Here is a 26457-nt window from a genome sequence, read left to right on the forward strand (position 1 = left end):
CAGGATGCAGCTTGACGATTTAGACTTCGCGGATGATCTGGCTCTTATATCACAAACGCAACAACAAATGCAGGAGAAAACGACCAGTGTAGCAGCAGCCTCAGCAGCAGTAGGTCTCAATATAAACAAAGGGAAAAGCAAGACTCTCCGATACAACACAATATGCACCAATCCAATTACACTTGACGGAGAAGCTTTGGAGGATGTGGAAACCTTTACATATCTGGACAGCATCATTGATGAACACGGTGGATCAGATGCAGATGTGAGGGCGCGGATCGGCAAAGCAAGAGCAGCACACCTACAACTGAAAAACATCTGGAGCTCAAAACAATTGTCAACCAACACCAAGGTTAGAATTTTCAATACAAATGTCAAGACAGTTCTACTGTATGGGGCGGAAACCTGGAGAACTACGAAAGCCATTATCCAGAAGATACAAGTGTTTATTAACAGCTGTCTACGCAAGATACTTCGGATCAGATGGCCAGACACTATCAGCAACAAGTTACTGTGGGAGACAACAAACCAGATTCCGGTGGAGGAAGAAATCAGGAGGAAGCGCTGGAAGTGGATTGGGCACACTTTGAGGAAGTCACCCAATTGTGTCACAAGACAAGCCCTCACATGGAATCCTGAAGGTCAAAGGAGAAGAGGAAGACCAAAGAGTACATTACGCTGAGAAATGGAGACAGACATGAGAAGAATGAAGAAGAACTGGATAGAACTAGAAAAGAAGGCCCAGGACAGAGTGGGTTGGAGAAAGCTGGTCGGCGGCCTATGTTCCATTAGGAGTGACAGACGTAAGTAAGTAAGTAAGTAAGTTAATGATAGTGAATGTACTACCTAGACATAAATCAAAAGATATTCATAACATATTTCAAATTATTAGGCATGATTTAAAAGTGAAGTTACCAGTACAGTAGAAAATGGGATTACGTAATATAAGAATTACACAAAGATGCTGATGCTAAAGGTAGATTACTAGATCAAATGGGTAAATCAATTGATGAAACTGTGAACATTCATACAGTGAACTGATTCAGATCCATCCCAAACAATTGCTCAACAGACTTGAAATACTATTTACTACAAGCGTAGGTAGACGAAAGGCTAAAATGATGTCAAACGTAGACATGATGTCAGTCCATTAAGTCAATGACTGTTAAATTGATGTTTATTAATATATATAGTCTATAAGGTTGGGGTCTGCGGATAACCATGATCATTGATGTGAAATATTATGTTAATTGGCTTAGAATCACTTTCAGTGGTCCAAATATGTTTATTATTTATTTTCTGTAATTTACGTATGAATGTCTGAATAAAACACATTATCTAAGTTCAGTTTTATAATATCATTTATACTAATGATATCTCAGCTACCTTAACTTTTATTTCCCTAATGATCTTTTTCGTTGTGATGATTTAAATTACAGAAACGTAGACCAATGTTTACAAATAAAACTATAGCAACATTTCACTGTTTTGTCTTAGTTGTTAGGGATTATAACAATTTCAAGTGTTGTTATTACTTAACACTAATCAATACTGAAAATACACAACAAAGTATTTTATCAGTATGAAGTTATGATGGAAGGTCGTCGATACGCACTGCCGAGGAGTCCCACAATAGGACGAAACGGCCGTCCAGTTCTTCCGGGTTTTCCTTGATGGTCTTGCTTCAATTGACTCACGCTTGTAACTATGATATAATCGATATTCCCTATCTCATTTTAACTAATGATTGTAATAATAGTACTAACAGTAATTAACATTAAAATAACTTTTCTATCACGCTACAGACTAAACTGGGAAAGATGTGGGCAGAAATTATACACAAAATTATAGTGAATTATATTTCTTCAGTGATGCATATAGTATATTTATGATTATCATGGTAAATTTTAAATTCTTATATGCCCATAGTGGACTACGATAGAAATCCTGAAATCCAAAGTTAAAAGTTTAAAACATCAACATTTAGTGAATAGCTTGTAGTTGGCTTCGAGTCTCGATTGACTATGATTACCACTACAATAAGATTACGCGCCAGAAAACGACTTGGTCCCTTCGATAGGTCGTAAACCAGAAGGCTGTAATTGGTACAAATAAAGTATATTTATTGGCAATCTATTGGTATCGAAAGAATACCGAGACGCGCCAAAGAGTACAGGCAAGAAGGTAAAGCTTAAGAAAGTTCAAACGAACAAGATGGACAACGGAACGAAAAGTGATTTTGATACAGTTAAACAAAACGAGTACAATAAAACAATCACTGGTACAATTGATTATAATAATAATTGTTTCCATTATACCAGTCGCGTTCTCATCGAGAAAAGTAGGTCATTACAAACTTAAAAAGCAAACTCTATAATGATATGAATCAATTTGAGATGGAATATATAATCCCCTTTTTTCATGTCGTGCATTAACTTGGCACTCAATTAACTATCAAACTATTCCTTCAAATTTAAACAAAAATCATTACGGTTTGATATTTTTGTTATAACTAGTGGCCTTGTAGCCTATTAATATATAACATAATGATACCAGCAATTAGAGAACAATGATTTATCGACCGAATCACTGATGCATAAATCCGTACGGGCAATCTAGAGTCACTTATCGGTCCTTCGTCCTGCCTAGCCCTGCCTGTTGAGTCCAGAACACCAATCTCAGCCTCCGCCATATGAATCATGTATTCCAAACATACTGGATTTATATACAAACCAAATAAACTACATCACATCATAAAATAGAAAATAAGGTCCTAAAGCGAAGTCGTACTGCTGACTGTACATAGATGTGACGGCAGTAAAGTGTTTCCTTCGGACAACCAGCATACCAGCGATGCTGCCTTCCCACAAGGAGGGGTGGGGTTAGAAAGGGTCGACCCTAAAATTGCACACCTCGCCTTATCCCACGGATACCCGTCTACGGCGGTAAGGTCCCAACAAGTACGGAGCTAACACAAAAACTACCCACAAAAAGGTCGTGTGTGACCGACCTCAAGCAGTTGTCCCTTGGGAACTGCGGTCACGCTCTCAATTTACTAAGACCACTTCTAACCCAATTTCCTTTTCAGGTACCTCTAGAAAAACCCTTCCACAGTGTGTGCGACCGGGAAGTGATAACTGCCCTCATACCTCTAACAATACTCAAGACCACTGAGTTTGCATATATAGAATTCAGTATTATTATAATCCCAAAATGTATTCATCTCCATTATTTTGAAAAGATAATCTAGCTCTGTTAATTAATCATTTAAGTTGGTACAATTTTGTAGTCACCCAGATTGATAGTTTGGCCAAAAATAACAATAATGACTCGACTAGAAATTCTAAATTTCCAGACAAAAAACTAAATGTCACATCCATACAAACAATCAACTAGTAAAATAAACGCTTCATGGTTGATATTGAGATAGTCAGAGAAGAAATTGGTAATTAAATTAACAAATTACTACAATCCCTAGTATACATTCCATCAACAATGTAATAATATATACAATGATGAAAAATCTAAACATTATTTCAAGATCCAGAACTAGTCACGTAACCAAACTATCAAGATAATAAATGAAGTGATAGTTAGCAGTGAAATTCATGGATACATGTCACCCTAACCTGTATCCAACACTAAATGTTGACGCGTTATCCATCAAGCTACTAACTCATTGCCATTCACTAACAGAAAGCATAATAAACTCTTGACTGAGGATAATACCAAGATAGTCGCTGAATAGATTCAAATACCATCAGAAGCGGACTTAATTTTATCTTTAAGACCAACAACTGGAAAATATAGACTAATAAGAGTAAAAAATTCAAGGACCAGATTTCTATAAGCTCTCTGATTCCACGTATTGGATTTGTCTTTGAGATACGTTATGAAAAATAAATAGTAAAGCTAAGCACAAGTATATACAAGTGAAGAACGGTATTCGAACATGATGAAAATATGACATGGACTACATGTTAGAAACAATCGAAAGAAAGCTGTATTTTCTGTGAATTCCTCGCTAGTTTACAATAATCAAGATAGCTTAACTGGAATCATGATGGAATAGGTATTCCCTATGGGATTCAAATCTAACCCACTCACAACATTAATAGGGTACTATTCAAGTATGCAGTGGTTCTATCTGATGAGAAGTAATCAAGGCCACTCCTAGTTAATTCATACTGCTGATCAAAGTATTTCAATCAACATTGTTAAAAAAGTTGATTCTAAAATAAAAAAATAATAGTTGATATGGAGAGAAACCTTTTTCTTGACATAATAAAAACCATAGTGAAAGAGTGGAAAAGATATGGATAAACTACCTACAAAAAAGTACAATTCAGTTTTCAAAAAAAAAATGAAAAGAATTTGTCTAAATGGAAACTGGTTTAACTGGATTATACATATATTGCCTGTTATGTAGATCAGTGCAGAAATGAATGTAGAATTTAATAGAAAAATTTTACCGAGAAATGATTGTTTTAATAACAGAACAGAAAAAAAAGCCAACTACACACCCCTTAAAAGAGTTTTTCAACAATTCAGAACACTGAAGTATCACATGTATTATGTCAATAAATTCCTAAGATTAATCAAAGTACAACAACGACATCATCAACAACAACAACGTCAGCAACAACATTGATCATTTAGAGTGAAAAGGTAACAACTATGAAAAACAATTATTTACTATTTGGATTATTCTTCAATGGTGGTAGATGATACGGAACAGTATAGTTAACTATTCATTTCATCAAAACAAAATTGAACCTAATTAAATAAATTAAATTGTCATCTTTGTACAATTATCCTTTTGTAATTAGACTTGATTAATATCAATTGGTTAATGAACGAAAAGTGAAAAGCATAAGTGATAATAAAACATTCTGTAAATTTTGATTCTTGAGTGAAACGATAAATCTAAAAGAAGTTTTTCACATTTATTCTTACATAGAACTAAATGACTCACAATCCTGTCGGGGAGGTAAGCTAGATGCTTCCAAGAATCATAACTCAGATATACAGTAAACCTTGGTCTCGAGTTTCGTTCTGTTTAGATGCAACCACTAACTTATATTAAAAACAGATTAAGCGACGTCGAGTCGCTTTAACTAGTGGTTCGATCAACACTAAAGGCTATGTAAATATGACAGTGGTTACTATTCGATGATCGATCACAGCTAAAAACCAATCTGCTTATGAAATCCATTGAATATAAAAGCAGCGCAATAAGAAATAAAAAAAACCCACGACAACACAACAAAAACATATGTATAATCTTTTAGAATAAATTTCCTAAAGAATAAATAATGTACATGTTGTCTTTGCTACTTATATTGACAGAAACAAGTAGTGTGTAACATCAACCAGGAGTGGAATGTCTGGAAGCAGAAGGTTGAGAATTAAGAATTAAAGAAAACAGGAATGTAAACAGAGAGTAATTGTAATAACAACATGAATGAAGGAATGATTAAGTGTGTAAGGGACAATTGATGGAAGATATGTGAATGAAATATTTAATGGTATGGTTGTTATATATTACTAAAATACTCTTTAATTTCGCACTAAATAATAAATTGGTCTTCTCCACTTGGCTTCTTCATTCACTTCATATACATGACTTAATAGTTATCTTATGATTATAAAATCAAGCGGAGAGGTGATAGTAGTTTAGCGAGTAGTGAAATAAAGACTATCAACAAGTTGAGTTTGTAAGAATTGCTAGGCTACACTGATATCTTAAGACAAAAACGTTTTTTGAAGATTGATATCACTTTTATATTTCATTGAAAATGGGAAATGGTCAATGATTTCTTCCAAATCTGGACATTTCAATAGTTTTTTGATCATCATTACTATTTATTGATAATAATAATACTGTAAATACTATTTGGATTTTATTTAAAATTGATCACCTGAACAAACCAATATCTTAATGAGATGTGAATCACCACCTTGAACACCAATACTAATACCTTAGCATAATTCGGTGTTGCTGAATACTTGGGATATGTACACATAACTATGTAACCCGTTTCAACAATATCATAGTTATTATTATACCAAAAAGGTATTATGAAATGTTGATGTAGTTACTGCTTATTCATATCTGACAATTAAGCTGTGTTATGTATAATGTATTCCAGTCATATCAAGTGTAAGTCCACCTACTATTCATGGATTCACACTTTTTGAGTACAACTTAGCGACACAATCAGGTTGCCTGAACCGAAGCTGGAGATAATTATATATCTGCAACATAATGATTAAAAGGCAGATGATAGTTTAACTAATTGCTCATTGCCCTACAAGGGGTAGGGCTGGAGAATGAAGATATAATCTTTTATTTTGTGACCTCAAACTAAAATACTAAATAGAAAGGGTTCCGGACTCACACCATGTCATATTGAATGTTACGATTATTGAGTCATCCTACCTAGCATGTAAACAAACACAGGGAAAAATGAGAGAGAGAGAGACTGCCAAACTAGTCAATATCTCTGTGAATAAAAGCAAATTTTTTTTCCATGAATAATGGATACTCGTGCAAACAGAGACATAGTTCACTTTTCATATAAACTCTATAAATGATATTTTTTTTCACAACCTTATTTTTGAATAACCATTTCGAAATAGAGATAGAATGACAATAAATTACCAATCAAACTGGGAAGGAGGAACAAGAATAATTCTATGCATCATCATTACAAAGAATAAACATTTATGCATTGTAATGACTCAGTAGACACACAAATACACATACACTTGATTCTAAGTATTAAAGATAACAGTATAATACTTCACATTGTCATTTAGTAGAATGCAATGACCCTGTCAAAATTATAGACGAGTAGAATGTTAAGTATTATGTTTATCATTATTTCTATTTGCTTAAATAAATCTTGACTTTGTACTTGCAAATATTTACAGTATATGAAAAGCAAAGGGTGACGTATAATGGAATAAAGGAAAATAATTTTTAAAAGAATAAGCAACAAATATCCTACAACAAGAACTGCGATATCTTTACAGCGAATTCAGTTTCAAAGTTGTCCAATCATTAATATATCCTGTTTATCACAATAGTAATCGATTGTACATTAGTTGATTGAAGTGCTCATGTTCTCAAGGTATTTGGAATAATGAACTTATTATGAATCCACACAATCAAATATAATTCATTGTTGAAAGTTAGTCAGAAAGTGATTAGAAATCTACTAAAGCCACTAAGATTCCGACTTCCCAAGAAGCTAGAAATTTTTATACAAACACTTTATTTTAACGCACAGCTCTTTTGAAAAAAAAAATCATTATCCTGATCTCTTCTGCTCTATTGATCTTTTACCTCATATCGATTCAATTTTATTCTTCTTGATTGAATTTCACTCCAATTTCAACATTTTATCTTAGCATAAATCGTAATCATTTCTCAAAATAATTAATCTTAAGATATTTCTCAATAGTTTAGTGAATGATACATTTTATGCCAAGTACATTTTACAGTACACTAAAAAGGGAAGAAGAATTTTCCCAGCATTATTATTATTGTTATTAATGGCTTTATTCAATATTATAATCTGGTACAATATAGAATTCTCAGCATGAGTTATTTCAACAAGTTTTTACCACAAAAAAAAACAAAAACCAAAAAAAAATAGAAAAGGAATAAAAAAGGTTTAAGAAAATCTGAGTTTATACAAATTATCGAATTTGAAACATGCTTAAGAATACAGGTTATTTACTAGGTCAACTCTAACAGCCTGTTCATCACAAAGTAAATTTGCTGGGTAAGATATTACAGAACTTTTATAGATTTGCTTGCGTGTATGGATTTTAATGTATTTACGTCTCTTTCTACCAGAAGATATACAAGGAGAAAGATATGAATGAAGCGGATGGTTAGTATCTGATAAGATAACACCTGCCAAGAGTTTGGAAGACTTAAGATGTCTATCCATAAGCATATTAATAATGACTTCAAAAGATTCACCACATACCTTGTAAACTGCCTTCAGCACTCTATGCAAAACAGCAAAGTCTTTTCTCAAAAGCCCAGGAAAGAATAATGGGGAACAATATAGAATAATAGGTAATATGCAGGAATTTACAAATTGTAAGAGTAAATGGCGAGTAATCCCAAAAGCATGCAGCCTCTTTATGTAGTATGTCAAACGGTAAACCTTTTTTCGATAACAGTAAGACATGAGAAGACCAAGAAAGATCAGAGGAAAAAGTAACACCAGGATATTTGACCTTCAACACTATGTTTATTAAAGAGTCTCCAATGGCACAAGCATATATAACTTATTTACAACATACAAAATCCTGCACTCGAATTTGAGCGGTATGTTTAGTAGAAGGTTTATTGATATTTTGCAGTTACTTAAATTCAAATAGATGGACCAAGGTTTGAACACGAAACCTAGATGATGTGTATTTTTATCGTCCCTCCTGGCTTTTTTCAACTTACTATTACATCGGTCAGCATTGTAGATCAAGATAGATGATGATTTCAAATGACTAAGATACATATCAACAACGCTTAATTGAAGATTTCCAACCTATTCAACTGACTTAACGCTTCTATGTTTCATCCTTGACATGATTCAAAAATATTTATCATCAAATACTAGGAAACCATGGATGTTCTGTATAATCAAAAGCAATTTTACAAATACAGAGTAATGTCGAATAATAAGACGTCTAAATGGATTGAACGTAGTAAGGAAATGATTGGAACAACAAATAAAAATTAGGCACAGATGAATTAGGTTGTAGCTGACTAACTGACAGGTGAGCTACTGATCACGATTTCGAGAAATATCACTTCACAGTTCCAGCCACAAAATTAGACTACGTTAAAAGATCTCGTCAAGATGTCTACTTATTATTATATCAAACTCTGAATGAGTTTATATTTTAATAGTAATTTCAATTAAAAACCAAATAATCCTATATCACTCATTAGAAAATCTTTTTAAAATTTATTTTAATCTAAGAGTTAAGAGATAAATAGAATAAAATGAACATAAAATAATATAATGAAATGAATAGGAAAGACTGTGATACATATTACTGATTGAAAAGCGCAAGAAAGGTATACATACAACTCACATTCTTTACTATCAATTGCATTCACAGGCTTGGCTAAGCAATTTAAAAATTGTGCATCTAACTTGTCCAGATCCTCACCAAATGCAGCCAATAAGCCTATAGAAAACATAAAACGGGTAATATAGAAGAAGAGACGAAATAATTACACTGCTTTTACAAGTTAAAACTCAACAAAAACTTAGTGATTTGTCAATCTAGTCTTTACGAAAACGGACTAAGAACTTCGATAAATGCTAAGTCGTATGCTCAGTGAAATCAGTAGAGGTTTGTATCATTGAATGTAAAACACACACATGTGAGGGTTATTTATGCCAACTCGGTCCCCAAATATTATCAGATCAGATGGGTTCGGAGCTGAAACCATAACTGAACCTTGAACAATTGTTCAACAACATCACACCATTATCACTAAATATTCAGATATATTGTGTTCGACATAGAACTGCTATTAATTATTTACCTGTTGTTATCGAGTATCAGAGCATTTATTTAAACTATTACTCATGATGACGGCGAAAACCGGCAAAAACAGCAAATTGACACGTAGCTACCTATAACCTAGTACAACATATCATCATAGGCACAGAAAAATCTATGACATTACAGTTGGGTACTGAATTCTGAACTATACAGTGACTTTAAAACCATTTTATTCACCAAGTCATAAACAACGAAGAACCTTTCACAAATGTGCATCGCTTCAAGTCTAAATCTACTAGCCGTGGATCACTCACTAACTCCCTCTAAGTAAATCTACCAAGAATACAATAGCTTTTCAGCCTATTTTACTACTTCCTAATTTAAACCGGCGCAAAAATGGAATACGAGCAACCGAAGTCGGGATTCCATTGTCTCTTTAAATCCACTTTTTGAAAATTCACTACCTCAATACACAAAAGCATCACCTTGTATCCTAACAAAATAATCTAAAAGATTCACGAAACTTGCAATGAATGAGTTTTTGTCTCATCAACTTCTAAAAACATCAGCAACATTTCAGATCAATTAAATGGCTGCTAGCACATCCAAACACTTATGTAGTATACTAGCTGTTTATGTGAATAGGTTCAAAATCAGAGCTTCAAATTTGAGAGTTCTTCTCCAAACAGTATCCAAACGACGAACGTTAGTGCAAATAATATACTATAGAAACCTTGACAGGAAATAATGGACGTCGTTATCTTGAAAGGGAAATTCTCAAAGCCTTATCTGAACACCAAAGTGTAGAGCATTCGTTTTAGATAGAGCGCTTACAAGATGAGAATACTTGGTCAACACTGTCTAACTTGGCGTAAGTAATTCGCGTCAAAATGACGAAGGAAGTGTTCGAGATAACTGGAACAAGACTTGTCAATAAATGAAAGTTTAGTTTAATCAGTTAAAGAATCATCCGCTGGTGCAAAAAATGAAAGAGAATAGATAGTGCAGAAGAGATGTTACTAATGATTCAAGTGCACAGTGCTCCATTCGTGCTATCCTATGGTGTAGTACCCATCACAATCTTTTCGACAATAACAACACAAGTTTATTGCACTTTATTAATCACAGTTTTTAGATAAATAATCGAACACTAGGGAGAATGAGTTTTATGATAACTAAAATCAGGTAACCATCATATAAGGTATCACGGTAACTGTGATGGGAAACCCTCTAATGACTACAGGACGGAAATCAATGAAAGATACTTCTAGTTAAATGAATGGTTACAAGCTTTTAAGAAATGGCAATGTCATAGACATTGAGAAAACTTCAGAATATAATAATGACAAAATCTTGAATTTAAACTCCTGAATTGGTAACAATCTCGCGTTTAATCAGTGAGGCGTATTAGACCAACCGAGCAATAGTAAGAACTAACTTTCAATGAAATCTAGATATTACAGAAAGACAAGTCTTCTAGACCTTTCAAAAATAGAGGTGAATTCACAGGCCACAAAAATCGCCAAAAGTTAGGGTTTCATCGAAAATCTCACATTTGAGTGTCAGGAGATAAAACAAATAATAGTGATAGTAGAAGGAGACAGAAATCATTTTGGTGGAAAGAAATAGTTTGCGAGATCAAACGTTTACATTCAAAATTCGTCTTTGACTGGCTTTAGTTGATATGATACGACATGTTCAAAAATTAACAAAAAAACAGCTGTTAGATACTTTATACCATGTGAGGTTTATTTTGAAGGGTATTTACACAACATTGGACAAAGGGCAGTATGAGTTTGTTGACGGGAACTTTCTTATTCAGAAACTACAACACATAAGCATTAAAAATAGGACACAGAAACACAGATTCAAAGATGATAAATGAGGTTTGATAGGTTTTCTGTAAAGTACTCGAATGGCCACTAAGGAAGAGATCTTTCAGTCTATAGGCTATTCTGGTATTAGGTGGTCCATATAGTCAAAAGTCTCAGTCTGAAGTTTAGATCTTAAAAACTCTAATAACGGTTCAAACGATATTTTCGCGTTTTATAAGCCCAATATTTAGTTGCAAACCTGATGATAAATGATAAATAAATACCGAAACTTCATTAAACTTCTATAAGTGTTTAAGATATCTAAAATAGGGGTGCATAGAAAATGCATAAATGTATTCTCACTGTAACCATCTCTCAATTTGAACAACTTACCATCGTAAAGTAGCTTTGACAGCTTTTCCTGATTCGATTCTGGGTCAATACGCCCAGCAACTACCAAAACGGATTGGGAAGCCATCAACGCGATAAATGAAAACCTTGTTTATAAATGACCTTTCAGAAGCAACTTCATCGAACAGTTCAAACAAGCATGTGATCCAATTTTTAAAATTCAGTTTCAGTTTGGAAAAGACAGGAGGCTTGATGGCCTGTGTTAGTCCTAGTAATGACGGTGTCTCATTTGATCCAACTTTTTTTGAAAGAGTCGACGGATTTAGCCTCAACTACGTGCTGAGGTAATGAATTTCACTCGTTGATCATTCGATGGGAAAGTCGATAGTCAGTTGACAAGTAATCCGTTCTGGGCTTGTGAACCTTTTTGGAGTGTCCTCGTAAGTTTTATAATTTGGAAGATAAGAAAAATGAGGGCATATCATGTGCAAACTTATCACTAAGCGATTTGAAAACTGTAATCAAGTCGCCTCTGATTCTTCGATATGACAGCGGGAATAGATGTACCTTGTTCAGTCTAGTATCATACGGGAGCTTCGCTATTCCGGGAATCAGATTATTCGCTGTTCTCTGAATCCTTTTCAAGAGCTCACTGTCTTTTTTTAGGCAGGGGCTAGCTGCTTGAATGCAGTACTCAAGTTGAGGACGCACGAACACTGTATACAAAGTCAGAAATGTTTAGCGTCGATGTAGGCTACGTTTACAGGTAAATTTTAGTCTTTAAGAGCGCACCAGCTTTCATGAGCAACTAATAAGTTAGTGAGACAAGAATAACCTGTTCTAAAACCATGCTGCTTCTCCGAGAGGATCCGGTTTTCATCGAGATACTTAAACAGGTCATTCCGAATAATGTTTTCTAAGATTCTAACAACCATACTAGTTAGGCTAATGGGTCGGTAATACTCAAGCTTATGTTTTGTACCTGTTTTGAAGACAGGACTTAATATGGCATTCTTCCAGTCTTTCGGTAGACGACTCTGGGTTATGGATAAATTAAAACATATACTTAAAGGGTTCGCAACAAATTTACCTAATTCCTTTAGTAACCCAGGATGCAGTTCATCGACTCCAGTGGATTTGCCTATGTCAAGCTTATTTAGAAGACTAAGGACATCAAGTTCTTTAATGGTCACGCTGTCCAGTGTTTGTGTGGGGGGATTTTCATGGACTGGTGAGAAGGGTATTTCTATGGTATATACATTGCTAAAGTATTTTGAGAATACTTGAGCCTTGCCAAAGTGGTCCTGTTTTTTTTTAACCAATACTTCTTCGTACGGAGGTTTAGTGTAGCATTATCGTTATTATGAAACTAAGTGTTTTCTGTTACTTTTTAATCTTTTATATTATTTCGGTACAATTTCCGTTTGGTTACTTGAAGTTTGAATTTAGAATCGCCCTTTTAAGGTCTTAACTCTAATGGGACTAGCATCAGCTCAAAGCATCATTTTATACTTTGCCTGGTGGTGCAAAATACATATATTCTGATAATTTGAGGAGTTCAATTTTTTATGCATAACTGGAGGAAGTGGAAGATACCTGGATAGTTTTGACACAAGTTATTTACCACTATATCACATAGGCTATAGTTCTTCTGCTCATCTTGTGACTCACATTGAAAGAGAAGTTCTATGGTATCATTGACTGATAATGGCTTTCATTTGGTTACAGACACAGTGACTACCTGGTTGAGTGGCATAGTATGCACACATCTGTTCACTGCTCACAGACACTCTTGTTCTAATGACCAAACAGAAAATTTTATCGGGACACTAAAAAATTGCCATGAGATCTATTGCTGCTTCAGCATTTGATGGACTGGAAAGAGAAGTGGACAGATTTTTACTGCAATATAGAAATGCTCAACATTCTGCACCGAAAGAGAGCTCATCGATGCGATTAAAAGGAATGACTTTTCGTAAGAATATGGGGTGCTTGAAATTGCAGACGTTTCGTATTATCATGGAAAAGATGTTCGAACGGCCAAGGGAATTGTGATGAAGAATGTTGAAAAAACCTACAGTTCAAATTCTAAATATCAGTGGTCAAAGTACACACAACCGACATGCTGATCATGTACAATCCAGGAACCAGGTAGGTCTGTTCCAAATTTAGTAGTTATTTCTGATTAGTATGTTTCATTTTTTTCCGGGCTGACTGCATACTTCAGTTCTACTGAGGCGAATTAACCATTATACATATTCACACTGTCGAAGACTAGTATTTCATTATGCATTCACAACTCACCGAGTGTTGTACGTATACAGTATTTTCGAGATCTATATGGTTTCCCCATTATTTGAGACCAAACGTTAAACGCATTTGTGATTTTGCTTTGCTCGCACATTAGCAATATTTGATCAGCGTGTGGACGCTTATAGTTACTGAATTGATTAATCTGCTCTAAACATGATACTACTAAATGCTGAGCAATTTGGTGCAGCTTTTCAGAGTTACTGCCGGTTGAGTGGGACCGAAAATATCGCTAAGTTGTGAACTGTTCACATTCTAATTCCTTTGATTTCGTCTTGTAATTATACTTATCAATTTTAGAGTATACTATATTTACGCCTGTTACCACTCATGGAGTAGCATAGGCTATCCACTAGCATTCTCCATCGAACTCTGCCCTGGACAATTCTTTTCACTTCCTATTCATCCTTTTTATGTCTGCTTCCAATTTCTGACTCAGTGTGTTCTTTGGCCTCCCTCTTTTCCGTTTACCTTCAGGATTCCAAGTTGACTCATAGCTCAGTTTGACGATTTCAGCAATTTATGTAATATCCTCTTCCAGTGTCTTTTCCTAATATCCTCCTCAGCTCGAACCTGGTTTGTTCTCTCCCAAGTAGGCTGTTGTTGGTAGTATCCATCCAACGGATATTGAGCATCTAACGTAGACAGTTGTTTGTACATACTTTTGCCTTTTTGATTATCGTTGTAGATCTCCAAGTTTCGGCTCCGTACAACAGGACTGCCTTGGCGTTTGTATTGACGATTCTGACACTCATGTTGATTGACAGTTGTCTTGAGTTCCATACGTTCTTTAATTTTGAGGATGCTGCCCCTGCTTTGTCAACCCTTGCCATCATATGTGCATCAGATCCTCGTTAATCGCTGACGCTGCCCAGGTCAGTGAAGTCCTCACCTCCAGAGCTTCTTCACCAAGTGTGATTGAGTTTCTGTCTTGTGAGTTGTATGTCATGTTCTGCTTTTTTCCTTTGTGTATTTTGAGGCCTATTTATGTAGAGGCTGTCGTCGAATGAATTTTTTACCGTGTATGGGCTAGAAGAGCTAGGTCATCTTCCAAGTTCAAATAGCCTAACTATATCGGGTCCGTTCATTGTACTTTGTGAAGGTCTACATAATCCAGTCCGATACACCGGAAGAAAGAGGGAGGAGTAGAATGAACCACCTCAACCAGTCCATACTTGAAACGCGGCTGTCCTCCATGCACGACTTTTCAGTGTAATCCATCGTGTGAATTGTGCATGATATTGACGATTTTCTCAGGTTCACCATGGTGTCGAAGAAGGTTCCATAGGATTCTTCTATCCCCATTGTCAAACGCCTCGTAGTTGAAAGTTGATAAATAGTGACGAGTTTCATTCAATAGATTGTTCCGCAACCAACCGTAGTGTTGTGATTTGGTCAGTACGCGACCGATCCTTACAGAAACCGGACGTCTACTGAATCTTTCACTCGGTTCGGCAACATAGTTGAAAACATTTCTGGCGCCGATAGCAGTGTGATGCCTCTGCAGCTGCGTCCTCGCACTTGCTTAGATTTTTCCTTGGCAGTTTGATGAAATATTCTTCCTTCCAATCCGTCAGCACGTAACCCTACTCAAAAATCTTCCTGAGTCGAACATAGGAAGTCTTAATAGTTACTTCTATGTCTGATTTCTGTGTTTCAGCTGACATGTTGTCAGGTCCTGCTGCTCTCTCACTGTATTTGCCTGATGGCCATCCGGATCTTTTCGATCGGTGGTGCAGTGGCATTTCTAGAGAGATCTGTAGGTTCTGTTTCGATGTACGGTGGATTCAGTGGAGTTGGTTTATTGGATATTTCTTCAGTGCTAGAAACATATTTTCCTCTGTACTTGAATCTCCATGATTGTCTTCCTTTCTTTGTCATTGACCAGTCTCTCTAGTTTATTATAGTTACCTTCTCGTTTCTTTGTCGTGTCATATAGCTGTCTCATATTCTCTTTTTTTGCAGCTATCTCCACTGTCGTTGCTAGGTTTTCCACATATTCCTGCTTGTCGGCCCTAATACTCCTCTTCACTTGCTTGGCCGCTCCTGTGTATTCAGCTTGTGGCTTCACTTTCTCTGTTCTTGTTCGGCTGTTAATTTCTGTCTCCTTGTTCTTCCTTTCTTGAATCTTGTCTAGAGTTTCGATAGAGATGCATTCACTATGATGATGCTTCTTGCGACCCAGAACCTGACACGTTGAAGTTAGTGCTTCTTTGATCTCTTTCAAACTGTCCTCCATAGTAGTACTTTCTTCTTTCAGTATATCCTGCAAAGCTTGGGACCTGTTGTTGAGAGTCATCTTGAATTGGTCGACTTTGTCAGTACGCCAAAGCAAGGTTGTATGGAACCTTTATACTTTTATTTTTCCAGCTGTCCTATGCTTCTTTAGTTTCACTCTCATCTTGTCCATATCCAGGTGATGATCTGAAGTTATATCAGCTGCTCTCCTGGTTCTTACGCCTTCCATTGAGCTTCTGAATTTTTTAGTCATACAAATATGGTCTATCTGGATTTCCGTGGTGTGACTTGGTGTGTATGAGTTTGTATGGAAATATTGTGCCGCCTACAACCATATTGTTGAGTGCACATAGGTTTGAAAATCTCTCACCATTTTTGTTCCAGTGTTGTTCTGAATATTTTTTGAGTTGATCGATCTCAGCCTCTCATAAAGCTGATGTTTACCGTCGTCAATGATATCATCGGTGGGTGCAGAACATTGGATGATGTTTATTGTGACCCTCTCCTTTGTTTTGAAGAATGCTTTGTTGACTTTAGATTCATGAGGTTCTCATGCTATAAATGCGTTACGTGCCTCTTTGGAAAGCATCAGGGAAACTCCCAGCGTGCGAAGAGCATTTTCTTATTCGTGACCGGAGTGCTGGACTGTACACACTTGTTCCTTCAATTTGGCCTTGTAAGTATACTATTCCATTTTACTGTGCACTGTACAGACAGGATGTTCTTTCCATCAGACTAGGGTACGCGAGGCTGTGGTGTCATTCAACAGAGTAAAGCCGATGCGAATCCATGCACAATGTGCTCATATATCATTATAATTAATCTTATTATAATCTTAAGACTAGTAGTATCATTTCAGCAACACAAGTAAGGCCAGAACTTAAAGATCTTAGTTAATCGGTAACTATTCTGATTGTCATGTTCCTACCTACAAGTAACTGTCACCGCCCCTACTTATCTCTAATGCAATGGGAACTGTCTAAGCTAAAAAGGTTGAACAGTATTATCCATATCACTAGGTTAGTTATCTGCCATTTGTGACGATCACTAGTATCTACGTCCCACTGTGTCAAGTTCAGAACTGTTCAACAAGAGGATCTTCAGAAGTAGTAGAGTGAAGCTCGCAAAAGAAGCTGACAACAGACACTAGAACCAAGGGCGAAAATAACTTATTGGGAACTTCTAATTTTATTTAGGCACCTATCTGAATCAGATACTGTACACCAGTCAGACAATGAAACTTCATCCTGTAAATAGATCACTGTGATGATTGTATGAGCTAATGATTCCTTTATATTTGATGACTGCCTGATTTCGAATTCCGGATACAATAAGTTAGCTCGTGCTATTAAAGTTTTTATTGGTCTGAACTACGTTCTTTCTGGGACTTTGTTTGATAATTCAAATACTCCCAATCATTACACTTACGCTTGCCAACAATGGTAGCTTCGCACCACTGGCCTTTCGACTAGGTACATATACCAAGTATCTGAACATGCGGGTTTCTGTCATACTAAAATGATTACCATAGCAACGACTAGATTGTACTCCTCACATGTACGCATTACTAGGGTAAAACTAACCTGTCTCACGACAGTCTAAACCCGGCTCACGTTCTTTGTTAGAGGGTGAATAACCCAACGATCAATAAATTCTGCTTCACAATGATAGAAGGAAAAACAAAATATTATCTACAAATAAACTGTTTTAAATGCGAAAAACACTTCATCTTCGTCTGCATGAACATCAACTAGCTGTCAAACGCCATTACATGTCTTCACTTATATCAATGCATGTGGACGACTGCGAACTCATATTCAACTGGAAAAATACAAACATTTTGGATGGGGGCAATTCCAAAAACACCAGAGAATGTTTGGACGCTAGGAACCCAGGTCAATCAGCAATCAACAAGCACATTGAAATTGATTTAATTTGTAGTGATCGGCTGGTCTCGACAAGAACACGATAGGAATAACAGAAACAATTATTAATATTGTAACCAAGTGTACCAGAGAGTCAGTCAGTCAGCCACAACGTACGACCAGGCACATATATGCATCGGTCCAGGTTGCCATACCTCGTTAGCACATCAAGATGAACACCAAATTCATAGAAGTAGTTAATTTAGTGATGGTAGTATATAAAAGATAGGTTGTATATAAGGATATAGTATAGGAAGGAAGAAAGTTATGAAGCAATTTTATTCTCAAGGTTTAAGGGAAGATAAAGAGTGTATACACCTACGTCATTGTGATCGATTCTGAGCCATGTCACCCAGAGTCTCCAACCATTGGTTACGATAGTCACGCCGACCCCAACCAAGTAGTCTGCATCTACCAACATGGCTCAGACTAGAAGTTAGTGATTTCAAGCACTGACGCCATGTTTTTGTTTGGACACCCCTAACTCTTTTCCAACCAACCGCCACACTAGTCAGCATTGCGCGTCGTGGTAATCAGTGTTCAGGCATACGTAACACGTGGCCCAACCATCTCAGTCGATGAAGATTCATGACCTCATCAACTGATTTATCATCATTCCCTAATACCCTGTGTCTAACCTCACTATTACTTACCCGGTTATCCCAGCAGATACGAGCAATATTTCTAAGGCATCTGTGGTTAAATACCAGTTACCTACGAGTATCTTCTACTCTTAATGGCCATGTTTCGCAGTCGTAAAGTAGAACAGAGCGAACTGCTGCGCAGTATACTCGTCCCTTAATTGATGAACGGATATCTCGTCTTCGCCATAGGTGACGTAAGTTGGCAAAAGCCAAACGAGCTTTTTGAATACGTGCTGAGATATCATCAGACACCAACCCATTAGGGCTGATCAGACTTCCAAGATAAGTGAAGTTGTCGACGCGGTCAACTACTTCACCCCCTATCCTTAGTTCAGGTGTTGACGCAGGCAAGTCATGGAGTAACAATTTACTTTTGGATCGGGAGAAACGCATCCCAAACATCCTGACATTATTACTCAGTTCTAACAGAAGGCTCTGCATTTTGTCAGCGTCTTCACCAAACAGGACTATGTCATCTGCGTATTGTAAGTCACTAAGTGAACCTCCTGGTAGAAGATCAATTCCTGAAAATTCAGTCGACGAGAGTGTTATTTCCAGCAACAGGTCTATAATGAAGTTAAACAAAAATGGGGATAGTGGACAGCCTTGACGGACACCACTTGAGGTTGTAAAATCATATGACAGTTCGCCATAAGCTCTCACTCGACTGGTAGTGTTCGAGTAAAGAGCCTTCACAAGGTTTATGTACTTCTGAGGTACACCTTTTATTGACAGACACTGCCACAGAACCTCTCGGTCTACAGAGTCAAATGCTGCTTTCAAGTCAAGAAAAACTATCATTGTCGAACGCCGATAAACATGTCTGTGCTCTGAAACCTGACGAATAGTGAATATGTGGTCAATGCAGCCACGACCAGGTCTGAAGCCAATCTGATTTTCTCGTGTTTGCAGTTCACGAGTCTTAGTTAGGCGCCTGATAATTATTGAGGCTAGTATTTTAGATGCTATGTTAGTCAGACTAATCCCTCTATGGTTATCACAAGATGATTTTGCCCCCTTCTTATATATTGGGACAATCAGAGATTGTGACCAGTCAGATGGGATTACGTCCGTCTCCCAGATTTTAGCCAGAATATTAGTCAACCTAATCGCTAAAATTGGACCACCATATTTAAAGACCTCTGAAGCCAATCCATCTGGAACAGCTGCTCTTCCTCGTTTCAGATTACTTATAGCCTTTTGAACTTCAAGTAGGCTCGGGGCCTACTTCAATGTTCCATTCAGGTTTTCTGGGAATAGTGGGTAGTTGTGCAGTAGCTGAAGGCCAGATAAACTGCTCCTTAAAGTGTTCCGCCCATCGTTCTAAACGTTTGGGTTGAGAGCAGATAGGGATTCCGTCTTTTTCCGAGATTGTCTCACTTACACTTGACTTCTTAACTCCGGTTTCTTTTATTAGTCTGAATAGTTGCCTGGTGTTGCCTACAGACGCTGCCTTTTCCACCTCTTTTGCTTTCGTTGCCCACCACTGCTCACGATCATTCCTCAGACTTTTAGTTAACCTAGATCTAATTTGTTTACGCTCTTCGTCGAGTTCAGAGCCTGATGGGATGAGTTTACGCGAATCCATCAGTGAAATAGACTTAGAAGAAATCCATTGGTTTTTTGGAGCCCTATGGTTTAAATGACTAATAGATGTGACTGCTGTTTCCACAGCTGTTCGTATATCTTTCCAAGCAGCATCTGGGTCAGTCTCGTTTACAGAACTGCCTACATGTGAACTCAGTTGTTTCTGGAATTCGCATTTGGCTTTCTCGTCCTCCAGTTCAATCCTAATGGGTCTTCTTAGTGTACGTTTCCTGCGTCCATTGAGGCGCAGACAAATGCGCGCTCGTATTAAAGCGTGATCAGAGTCTAAACAAGTATTCCAATACGAGCGACAATCTTCTATTGAGCCTCTCCAACGATGACTGATGACAATATGGTCTATTTGAGTCCATCGTTGGTTTGGTGCAGGTGGTCGCCATGTTAGACGATGTCTCTCCTTATGCTTAAAATTAGTGCTTGCTAAAAATAAACGATTGTCTGAGCAAAGTTGCAACAGACGATCACCTTATGGGTTCGTTGAGCCGGAATACTAAAACACCTACCTAAATGTCTTTCTGATTGATTTAAGCTGCCTACCTGGGCATTAAAGTCACCCGCTACGACTACTATGTCTGAGCACTTAGCTTTCTGAAGAAGCTTAGAGAGCTTTCTATAAAAGTCATCTTTCACTTCATCCGGGCTGCAGTCAGTGGGAGCGTAGGCAGAAACGACGAAAAGGCAACGACGTGTGTCCCTATCCTTCCGAGTCCTTACGGAGCCATTTAGCCGGACAGCACACAGGCGACTGTCAACGGGGATCCATTCTAGTAGTGCCTGTTCTGCCCTTGTACTGAGTGCTATGCCTACACCTGCAAGTCTGCGAGAACTAGCCAATGGGTCGCCAGATACACGAAGGATGTATTTCGTCGGCTGTCCATTTTGGCGAGGTGAGGTCAAGCGAATGACCACACTAGGATCCTGTATGCGTGTTTCGGAGACAGCATACATCAATAGTACGAGATTCTAGGGTCTTAGCCAAGGAGGCCTGTTGACCGATTCGGCATAGGGTACGTACGTTGAAGGCTCCAATGTGTAGTTTGGAGCGAGGTTTTAGTAGACCTGGGACAGCGTTTCGCGCACTGGAATCGTTGGCCATGGTGACACTTGAGGAGGAAACCGAAAGAGGGAGTTTAGTGTTGAAAGTCAAGGTAGAAGGAATAGTGGGAATTGATGAAAGAGACTGATTGTGAATACAGTGTTCTTGAGTGCTGTTAGAGGTATGAGGGCAGTTATCACTTCCCGGTTGCCCACACCGTGGAAGGGTTCTTCTAGGGGTACTTGAAAAGGAAATTGGGTTAGAAGTGGTCTTAATGACCTGAGAGCGTGACCGCAGTGCCCAAGGGACAACCGCTTGAGGTCGATCACACACGACCTTTTTGTGGGTAGTTTTTGTGTTAGCTCCGTTCTTCAAAGGACCTTACCGCCGGAGACGGATTGTTTTACTGTATTTGTTTAACTGTATCAGACTCACTTCTTGTTCCACTATCCGCCTTTTTCGGTTCGAACTTTCTTACGCTCTGCCCATTTGGCCTGTACCCATTGGCACGTCTCGGTATTCTTTCGATACCACGAGATCGCCAATAAATATACTTGATCTGGATTAATTAAAGCCTTTAGGTTTACGAGTTACCAAAGGAACCAAGTTGTTGCTGGGCGCGTAATCGAATTGTGGTAGTGATCTTAGTCCGTCCTCGACTCGACCCTACTACAAATTTATCAACCAATCAGGAAAATCATAGGCAAACATAGGACCAAAAATCAAAACAATCGGAGATGTAACCAAAACAAAGAAGTAAACAATGACAGGCTTGAGGTCAACAAGAACCAATCAACATCGAGGTCTACAGGAGTAGCTGTGAACCACATGCGAAGAAATTTGAATATGTCACTTTTACTCGACGTTTTTGCCAAAGATGTCGTTCGGAAGAACAATAAAAGCCCCACGACTAAACCATCCAGCTCAGAGAACGAAACTCCATCAGAATCTCACCGTAGTTGAAGTAGTAATGGTGAAAGTAGTATAAACAAAGATTAGGGATCAAAGAAACGATTCAAGGAAATATAAATTACCGAGATGTAAAAGTCACGAAGAATTCATATGCCGAGAATCTAGTTAGAAATGTAGCTGTAAATAAATTCCCAAAATCCATAGCTCCGTAAGTGTTCGACATTGGATGCTGACCACATTAGTTTTAATGGACTCATTCGGCTGAAGGCACTCGATCATGCATCCGCACCAAATCACGGTTTGGAACGGCGTGCGCAACATCTCCTGCGATGACTAGCCAGATTGGATCAGCCAGTCCTCAATCTATTGATAACCCATCAAATATATCTTCCAACCTCCTCGCGTCTGACTTTTGATTTGACTGGGTGGGCGCGATTCAATTATAGAATGTCTTACTGGTAAAGTGCTGTCAAACTACAATACCTGCGGTATATTCAGGGACAAAGAATAAATCTGCTTGCTCCATCGCAATAGATATTGATTTGTGCCATCCAGGTCTCTAACCATTATGCGGTGGGGTGAAACACATGTCTTGGATTCTGCTGCTATTCACCATTCGTTTCTGCTTATAATTTATAAACATTGGTTTCGATGGTCTCACATACCTTAACCAAACAATATAGACCGGTTGACTTGTCTCAGTCCAATCATGAAAGACTTCATAGACTGGTCCTGTGTTTTAGTTGGGCTGCTGCTAGCTTGCTTTCGTCCTATTTCTACACCAGACAACATCGCCCGTCAAGACAAGAGTTGGTGAAACATAAATAGCACACTTCCCAACTACCCCAGTTGGTGAAGACTTTTCATCCGAACAATCGATTCGCCACCCTTACCTAGTACCGTATTCCTGACTTTACGCAAGTAACGTCTCTACTACTTGACTTCACTTCTATTAAGTAGTGTGTTTAGTGACAGGGAGTGGTGTTTTTACGAACCAATGATTTCTTTGTATTGATGACTTTTTCAGTCATCAGTCGTCATGATGAAATACCATCTCCGGGTCGATCAAATTCGCGTTCGTTCATTAGTGATTTCTATTCTCGTGGAAATATGAAACGTGATTCAACAAGAAACTGGTTTGTTCAAATACAAATTCCTTCCATTTGGTTCAAGTTGTTCTCCAGCCATATTTCACGATGTAATGAATAATGTAGTCAGTGATATTGAAGTTTATCAAGATGATGTTATTGTTCATGGTACTGATAAGGTAGTTCATGACCAGAGACTTATTGCTTTATTGTGTCGTTTGATTGTGAAGAATATTACAGTGGGTTCAAAAAAGTGTTTATTTTGTGTATCTAGTTTCGAATGTTGTGGATACATAGCTGATGGTAATGGTTTAAGACCACATATGAAACGACTAGCTCTAATGACAAATGTACAGTCTCCAAAAAATCTCACAGAACTAAGTTCACCAGTGGGTGCTCCTCAGTACTATTTGTTATATCCTAGTGAAGAAATAACTACAGTGTTGCGTGTTCCTAATACGGCTCACCAATTATGTTGCGTGTTCGCAAGTCGGGATTACCAATTATGTAGTGGCATGCTCCGTTAATTGATCGCCTCGATAACCGCTATTATACAAGTCTTAATGGTGTATAGAATCAGAAGACAAAGGGAAGCGGCAACTACATTTTTATTGACAAATAACGTAGGCCAGAAAGCTGTGAACACATGAGTAAATGTTAGCGAACGAAACATACATGACACGTATTGGAGATGGCTGATAAGCCAACTCATTTCAAGCAAGTGTTAACCAACATTTATAGCCAGACAAAAATGAATGACAGACATATGATGAATAAGATACGAAGTGTGCACACACATACGCTCATATAAAAAATAGTCAAGGTTAACAAACGAATAATTAACAAGATCAAAACTAGAATAAGTTATGTAGGTGTAATATAGTGCACGACGTTAAACTACTTCCCACAACAGGTAACTTCCAGGACCTATTAATGGACGATTATTCTACATACATTCTTATTGTTTAATTATTGAGTAATTACATTCTGTATATCTATATCCATCTTATTATAAGCTTCATTTTGACCTGTGTATTATTATTATACGAATTACTGTTCCTAAATTATATTCAGTTTATTGATTATTGTCTCCCACGTTCACAGACACATTTGGCTTGGTCGTGTGCGAATATTATTTCTTATTTTATGGTGTGATGTCTGTCTGGTAAATAAACCCAGTATGCTTGAAACAAATGATCCGCATAAGTGAAACCGTATTTGGTGTTCTGGACTCGATTGGAAGGGCTGGGTGGACAAGGGACAAATAAGGACGCTAGACTACTCATACTGGTCGAACGTCATTGATTTGTCAGTGTTATTATTAGAAAACTCGTATTTCGATTGGTCGATAATTCACGGGATAATAAAAACCGGACATAAGATCAATAACGAATCAGCATACGTCTTATTTTTTATTAATTCATAACACTGTTCCCATATTATTCCTAACTTTTCTTGTCGTGCCAACCGTTTATTTAATATTTTGACATCCAATTCATTCAAATGAGGTGAGGAACAAGAGTCATGCTTAAGAAGTCTGCTAAAGTTCCTTCAAAGTGATGCTGTTCTTTGGAATTACCCAGTGTACATTCTATGCTTATTAGTGATGCATCACCTGTGAGTAGTGGTTCCGTTTCGTAGCAGGAAGCTAGACCAGTTATCTGCGTTTCACGCAAGCTTACTGTCACTGAACAAGGTTATTTATAAACGCAGCGAGAAGCATTAGCTGTGTTTTGGGCTGTTAAAAGACTTCATAAATATTTATTTTGTACGAAGTTTATTATTCTTACTGATTGTAAAGTTCATTTATCACCCTGAAAAATCTTTAACACGTTCCTCAGCTGCTATGGCTCAACGTTGGAGTATTGCTTTGAGTGCCTATGACTATATGGTTCAGCACAGGAGTGCTAAACAAATTCAACACGTAGACTACATTTCTCGACAATCATTGCAAGATAGACCTGCTAGTATTTCAGACTGTTTGTTAGTGCAACCTTTACTAGTGAGACATCCAGATGTCATTATAGAAACTCCTAGAGACTTTGGATGTATACTCAGTGCTATAGGGAAAGGTCGGAATGCTAATCTGAAACGTACATTTCCTGTTTATTTTCCAAAGCGGGATGAGTTGCCTACTACTCCTGATGGTATTTTGTCTAAATGATCGTGTTGTTATTCCTCTTTCATTACGCAAATCCATCTTTCAAGATCATCATAGTGGACATTTGGGTGTTGAGAAAATGAAGTTCTTGGCAAGGCTCACATGTTAGTGGCCAGAGATAAACGCAGATATATGTCGTACAGCAAACAATTGTGAGAAATGTCATAAGTTGAAAAGTCAGCCTTCGAAGTGGACTCCATGGCCAGTATCGTCTGAGGGCTAGCAGAGAATTCATGCAGACTTTTGTGGTTCATTTCTTGGCAAATACTATGCAATTATAGTTATTGATTCTTTTTCTAAGTGGCCTGAGGTTCTTTTTCACAACTTCAGCAAATTCTGACTTCACAATTCTAGCATTAAGGAAAGTGTTTCCCATGGTGTTAGTGACTGATAATGGCTCTCATTTCGCTGCGGATGCAGTCACTAATTGGTTGAATGATATAGGGTGCAGATATCTGTTTACTGCTCCCAGGCACCCTTGCTCTAATGGTCAGGCAGAAAATTTTGTCAGGACATTGAAAATGTTATTGATTCTATTCCTGCTTCAACATTTAATGAACTAAGGAGTGTAGTAGATACATTTCTATTTCAATATAGAAATGCTAAACATTCTGTGACGAAAGAGACTCCATCAAAGCTATTAAAAGGAAGAAGTCTTCGTTCGAATATGAGGTGTTTGGAGTCTGCAGAAGTTACATGTTATCGTGGGGATTGTGGTGAAGAACGTTGGAAAATCTATGGTGAGAATTCTAGGTATCAATGACTTGACTATACACAACCGACATGTTGACCAAATACAATAGAAGCAGGAAAAATTCTTAAAATTCACTGAG

At 37.4% G+C, this 26457-nt stretch overlaps 1 protein-coding gene across 1 annotated transcript in view; it reads right to left on the minus strand.

Annotated features, from left to right (window-relative positions):
• The window catches only part of Smp_081370 (hypothetical protein), a gene marked incomplete at its 3' end in the record, with an annotated part of 17281 nt that extends 5429 nt beyond the window's left edge, over window positions 1-11852 (minus strand). Inside the window, exons 1-2 of the mRNA XM_018795165.1 lie at window positions 11748-11852; window positions 9121-9216 (exon numbers count right to left, since the gene is read on the minus strand). Of these exons, the coding sequence (XP_018647001.1) occupies window positions 9121-9216; window positions 11748-11832 (181 nt within the window). The 5' untranslated portion in view covers window positions 11833-11852. The remainder of the gene's footprint in view (window positions 1-9120; window positions 9217-11747) is intronic.
• Window positions 11853-26457: the final 14605 nt, after the last annotated feature.

The sequence above is a fragment of the Schistosoma mansoni genome (genome assembly GCF_000237925.1).
Source record: "Schistosoma mansoni, WGS project CABG00000000 data, supercontig 0181, strain Puerto Rico, whole genome shotgun sequence".
NCBI classification, from domain to species: domain Eukaryota; kingdom Metazoa; phylum Platyhelminthes; class Trematoda; order Strigeidida; family Schistosomatidae; genus Schistosoma; species Schistosoma mansoni.